The sequence below is a fragment of the Mesitornis unicolor genome, unplaced genomic scaffold, assembly GCF_000695765.1.
Source record: "Mesitornis unicolor isolate BGI_N332 unplaced genomic scaffold, ASM69576v1 scaffold19934, whole genome shotgun sequence".
Classification (NCBI taxonomy): Eukaryota; Metazoa; Chordata; class Aves; order Mesitornithiformes; family Mesitornithidae; genus Mesitornis; species Mesitornis unicolor.
In genome coordinates, this window is record NW_010181102.1 from 10091 (window position 1) to 16143 (window position 6053).

Genomic DNA, 6053 nt, shown 5'->3' on the forward strand with positions numbered 1-6053 from the left:
CTTCCAAGTTTGCTGGCAAAGATACAGGTGCTAATTGTGTGCTTATGGGCTCTGAGGCTTCTTGCTTGTTTGTTGAGACATGGCTGGCTCATGTTGAGGAGAAAGAAAGTGGGAATAAATGAATTCTGGTATTTTGGAGGCCTTTAAGGTTGTGGACCAAGCAGAGTTGCCAGCCATTTCTGGAGAGATGTTTCTTCAACGGGGTGAGTTATGCTTGTAGTGCATGTATAGTGTTGGTCCAGGAGTCCCAGGCTATACTGGAGCTGGTAATGACCTCCTGAAGTATGGAAACTGTAAGCATGTAGCTGAGGGTTTTCCTGAATTACCTCCTTCTGCGATCTGAGTGTGTGTTTGGTTATTTGACAGCCAAGGCCCAGTGCATGCTCATGGTGTTCACAGGTTAGATGAGGAGGAGCTGGTTCTGGAGGAGACCTCTGGTCCCTCTCTGCCTTGTGATGGGTCAAACCAGAGATGATTTAAGTTTTCTTTATTAAGGTGCAAAAAAACCTTCTTCTATTCCCAAGCAGCCATGCAGTGAGTGGTGAAAGCATGTTTGGGATGGCAGCAGCCCTTGTGTAAAGTCTCTGCTAAAACCCTTTCTGCTGTGTTGCAGGTATGGACTTTACTGTTTCTTCTCCAACCTGGCCAACCCGCAGTGTTTCGGTAAAAGCAAAAATAATGTTCCTGGAAGGTGATGGGAAGAGTAGCACTGAACTTGTATGGATTGGCATAGTGGACCCTTGTGCTGGTGGCCTCAGGGCAGTGCAGGGCAGGAAAGCTTCCCAAGAGAGCATCCCAAAAATGTTGGTAGCACCATCACCCCACATGGGGAGCTCCTGCAGCTGAATGAGGCTAAATCCTGTTGAGACCTGGCAGTAATTTCCTGGAGATGGTAGGGTAGTGATGGTGGTGAAGATGCACGAACCTTACATCTGGATGGAGCAGTGGTAATTTGGATTTATACCAGAATTTTGGGGGATTCTGAAAGCAAAATGCTTCAGTCCTTCCAAGCAATTTAGAATTACTACTGGCTGATAGCTTTCCTCGGAGCAGATCGATTTAGTGCAGTATTTTAGAAGATCACCGCTCTCCAGAGCAGCCCAGGCACTGAGGGAGCTTCAAGTCACTGGTGGTTCTTCCTGGCATGTGAATTTTGGGCTATGGTGCAGTGCCTGTCAAAAGCTCTATCCCATTCCTTCCTATTTTGCTTTACACTGAATTCTACTGAAAAATAAGGGAAGCATTGTGTCTTTTCTGACTGGAGGTTTAGTATTCAGCTCCACTGGCTGACTCACCGGTAGGACAATTCCCACTGACTTGAGTTAGAGTTGAATGGCTTGTATTATCTTTTCATATGCAGAAAATTATTTTGAAATTGAAGTTAATAACAGCAATTTAAAAATTATGGTTGATAGAAAGATAATACAATATTTAGTTGTATCATGTTCTTTTTATGATCTGATGCTTGAATAAAAGCACTTTTTCTGCTTTTTTTTTAAAAATTAATTAGCATGTCGCGAAGAACTTTGTGTCATCAAACACACCGTCTAATTACATTCATTAGTAGCATCTCCAGGACAAGTTTTAATTAAGTTGTACAATGTAAATCAATACTTATTTTGCATCCATTGCAACTTCGACAGGAATATACTGTTTTGCACAGTTTAATTACAGTGATTGTAATAGAAGGTATGGGATAAGCCTGCCATGTTAGCAATCGTGCTCTCTTCTCTTGCTTTTTAATTTAGTATACAGTTATTATGTGGGACATGTTATTTGTGTGTCCTATTTTAAGGAATATTTTCAGATCACCTTTTTAATTGCGTTAAAAAGTAGAAAAAAATGCTGAGGCAGAAGAAGTTAATGAACATTTTACCTGAACACTTCAGGAGAGGAGAAGCTGCGTGATGTATCTTGGTATGGTGATGGTAGAAGATAGCAATACTTTTATTTTGCTTGGACTGTGGAGTGGAAAGCCACCTAATTGTATGTTTACTTACTGTGAAAGTGTAGTCTTCAAGTATTGCATCCACCAAATGTCCTGTCGTTCAATTGCATTGCCAGCTCCCAACTGTTTTCTGTTTTGGCAGGAAAAAGCAATCCAGACACTAAAACTCAGAGCTACCAAATGTTTTTGCTTAACATCCTGAAAATATACTCGCCCAGGCAGAACATCTCTATGCCTAATGATGGTGTGCTGGATTAATACTTGGATGCACTGAAAATATCTGGTTAGACAAATCTTTTATACAAGATGACTGATGCCAGAGCTGAGGACTGATATTTCTAATTTAGTGTTGATTTTTTTTGGTGTGTTTTGGGCTGGTTTTGTGTTCAAGGTAGTCAGCTTTCAGTACAGTACATTGATTAAGACCAAACTGACTCAGAACTTTGTTTTTCAAACTAAATCTGTTGTTTAATCTTGTCTTTAAATATTCTTTCAGACTTTAAAGCAGTATGCCTTTTATTTTACTATGATGTACTTGCAAGTCTTTTTACTAGCCGCTGTAAATAGCATAATCCTGATACCTGAGGTACTCGGTTGGCAGCATTTTAATTGTATGTGGTGCGCTATGGCCAAATGAGTGTGGTCAAAGGAAGGGTCTGTGTGCCTTGGAGGTGTTTGCTCTGGCATGTTTGGCTATGCCAGGGTAGCAAATCACCCCAATGGGGGTGCTGGAGAGGGGGATTATGATACCTGAATCCCTTTACTTGTACGTGCAACCTGTTTTTCTCTTCTCTAGCAGTCTGTAAGTACCTTCATGGCTGCATTTCTAAAGAAGTGAGCGCAAAGCCTCCTTCATCTGTTTCATCTTGGTCTTGGAATACATCATCATGGGCTGGAAAGCCTTTAAAGTCCAACTCTGTAAACTTCAACATGGATTTTTAAAGAGTACATAGGGTGGTGATGAGGAATTGAAGAACCAGGGAAAATGCTTAATTTCCAGGAGGGACAGGAGTACAAAAAGTGAGGCTGTCCTATGCAGGCAAATATACTATGAAAAGTAAACGTTGTAATCCAAAAAGAAAATCCTGTGCTTGTAAAGTAATAGAAAGTTCCTCTTGGGTTAAGATTTTGTATGACAGCTGTTGATTCGGAGGCAAGATTTTGGAGATTTAAACTCCTTGGTATAGGAGGTGACACTGGGAAGCTTGGCACCAGAAGCTGCCAAATTTTGCTCAGTTGTGTAGATATTTCTCAGACTTTTTACTCGGTATTTCATGTAATATGATGGGAAAATGCTATAAGCTTGGGAATATTTTTTTCTATTTAATGTAAATTGTTGATTGCTTATGTAACTAAACAGAGCCATGCTGAATTATTGTGTGGGGGAAAAAAAGAGAAGATCTCTCAGATACCTTGTAATGAAGTTGCTAAAGACTTGGGGAAAGATGTGGGGGAAAGAAAAGAATAGATTGCTGATAAGAGTAATACTTGCATATAAAATACTTCAAAAATTGGATTAATGATAATTGGGATAATCTGCATGTTGTTTCTTGTTTCATTTTTGTCTTAAAGGCCTGACGATGCTAGAAACTGCAACCTTAGAAATGAGTGTGCATGAACAAGGAGCTCTGTAAATTTATACACTGTATGTCTTATTTATGTAAACACACGGTGTGCACATATATATTTATTCCTCCTAGAAGACCAGATCCTAAGCACCCGAAGGATTTGGATCCTGCATAGGTCTTGTGCATTTGCAACTTGGTTTCAGTGGCAGATCTCAAAGGAGGAAGGAAATGCATATATAGAATTGTTCTGAGCATATGACCTCCTTCTTGGGGAGTTATTACATAGTATTCTCCTTTATGAAAATCCAGCTTCCTTGATTAATTATAAACGGTCTGTTTACCGTAGCCACCCAAATCCTGAAATATTTACTGAAATCTGTAATCCGTCCATCTTCCTTAACAGTATTTTTTTCTCTCTTATTTTCAGTGAATTTACTGGACTCGCGCACAGTAATGGGGGATCTAGGATGGATAGCCTACCCAAAAAATGGGGTAAGTCTCTGTTGTTGTTTGCTTTCTCTCTCACAGATTATACTAATCGTTTCTATTCGGAAAGTAGACTACTGGGTTTAAAAACTCCCTGGAGTGATTTGTCGGCAATGAAAGGAAAAAAATAAATAAAACAACAAGCTGTGACTGGAAAAATGGAGCTGTGTGGCTAGGGGATTGATTTATTTATGCAGTAGAGCCAGCCACAAGTATTAAAAAAAGCCATGAGTCAGCCCCCTCAACCCTCCCCTCACCAAGAAAATCCATGAGGTTATTTAATTTTTTTAACTTACAAATTCCTGTTCTTTTCTTCTGGAGCCTTTGGGGTAAATGTATAATACAATTTTGTGGAAGTTTTCTTCCACATACAGGGCCTAGGACATTACTGTTAGCTTTAAACAGAGCTGTTCAGAAATGCTTCTTAGGCTTGTGATAAAATTGTGGGAGCTGGTAACACTGGAACAGGAGCTGAGTTTCAAGGGCCTTGAAGAGCCTCTGTCTCTCTGTGTTAATTGTACTGAGAGGTGAAGGCACCTGGTTTCTTAATTTGATACCTGAAGTAAATGCTAGAGTTGAGATGCATTAATACCCTCCAGTTTGTCTGCTTGTCCTGACTGCATTGTGTCATTGCTGTGACTTACGGTCCTTAGTTTGGCTGGGTCATCCTCGATGCCGTACTGCAACGGAGCTTTGATAGTCCCGAAAGGCTGACTTCTGCACGGTGCTGTGAGTGTTTCTGTCCATCCCAGGAGCTATGAGCAAGACATGAGGTGAGGAAGCATCCCAGGACAGAAATGCTGCATGAGTTGTCCTCTCCAGCAAAGCAGATCTCGTGAATGTGTAATTCCGAAGTCTCAAACACCAGCTGAAGCAGGCTGCAGAACTGTCTTGGACTACCAGTTTGGTTACTGTAAAAGTGGTGGCAATGTTTATATAAAACGCAGCCAACCTTGCACATATATTTTACACTGTGAATTAAAGTCTGGGTTTCTGTGTAGATGAAAGGCTGTAGAAATGGCAGCCTCCCTCAGACAAGCTGCCTGCTTGCAGACACTGGTTACGGCAGGGATGTAAAAGCTCCATGGGGAGATGAGTTTATCCTGAACTCAGTTCAAGATTTAATCCTGCTGTGGTCAGAGTCTACAACAGCACCTTTTTCTCTATTGATTTAAATCTGAGAACTAAACTTGATCCCTTTGTGTTTGTGGGCATCAGAATAACCAGTTGCACACATGCTGGCAGAGCAACATGTTGATGCCGTGGCACGCCATAAAAATATCTCCACTTCTTAATGAAGATTTTTCCTTTTTGAACACCTGTTGGTATTTTTTCTAAGGAATACAGCACTTTTTCTGTGTAGCCTAATGTCTTTACAGGAATATCAGTAGAGAAATAACTAGGCCTGAAGAGTTGAGAAGATTTCTGGGGCTGTATGTGTAGATGAATCAATGAAAAGATAAATATCCTATGCATAAGCCTCAGTTGTGTTTTTTCTGTATTTCCAAGCTCAGTTTCCAAACAGCACCTGGAAGTGCACTCATGAATGCCAAATTAATGGTTACTGTCTGAATAGGAAGGATTTTTCTTTAACTTCCACAAATAAGAAGTCAATTAGGGAATTGGTTTTTTAATTCCTAGAAGCTTCCTCTTGATCTTTATTTTCCTGGGACATCATAAAAATTCATGAGGTTAGCCCAATTATCTCTTTTTTTTCTGGCCTAATATATTTGCAGTATTATACAAGTACTGAAAATATCCTTCCAGACTTAGTTCTCTAACCCCACCTTATCTGCTCTGCAATCAGCTGTGCTGCAGTCATACTGTTTGCTTAATTTCTTTAAAAAGATCTACCTTGCATAAGTACTTTAAGTAACTCTCACTTAAGGATTTGAATTTGGAAAAGGGAGATGGGGCTTTAGTTGAGATCACAGATATATGAGCCCTTTTGAGGTATTCTCATACGTATTTGTTATCTCAGAATGTCCTCTTAGGGAAGATTTTGGAAGGTTTTTGTATCTGCACAGTCCCTTATCAAGGAAAGGAGCAGG

The 6053-nt window shown here is 40.2% G+C and overlaps 1 protein-coding gene across 1 annotated transcript in view; it reads left to right on the forward strand.

The window, feature by feature from the left end:
* Positions 1 to 613: 613 nt before the first annotated feature.
* Positions 614 to 6053, forward strand: part of LOC104539725 (ephrin type-A receptor 5-like) — a gene marked incomplete at both ends in the record, with an annotated part of 88239 nt that continues 82799 nt past the window's right edge. Inside the window, 2 exons of the mRNA XM_010183322.1 lie at positions 614 to 663; positions 3944 to 4008. Of these exons, the coding sequence (XP_010181624.1) occupies positions 614 to 663; positions 3944 to 4008 (115 nt within the window). The remainder of the gene's footprint in view (positions 664 to 3943; positions 4009 to 6053) is intronic.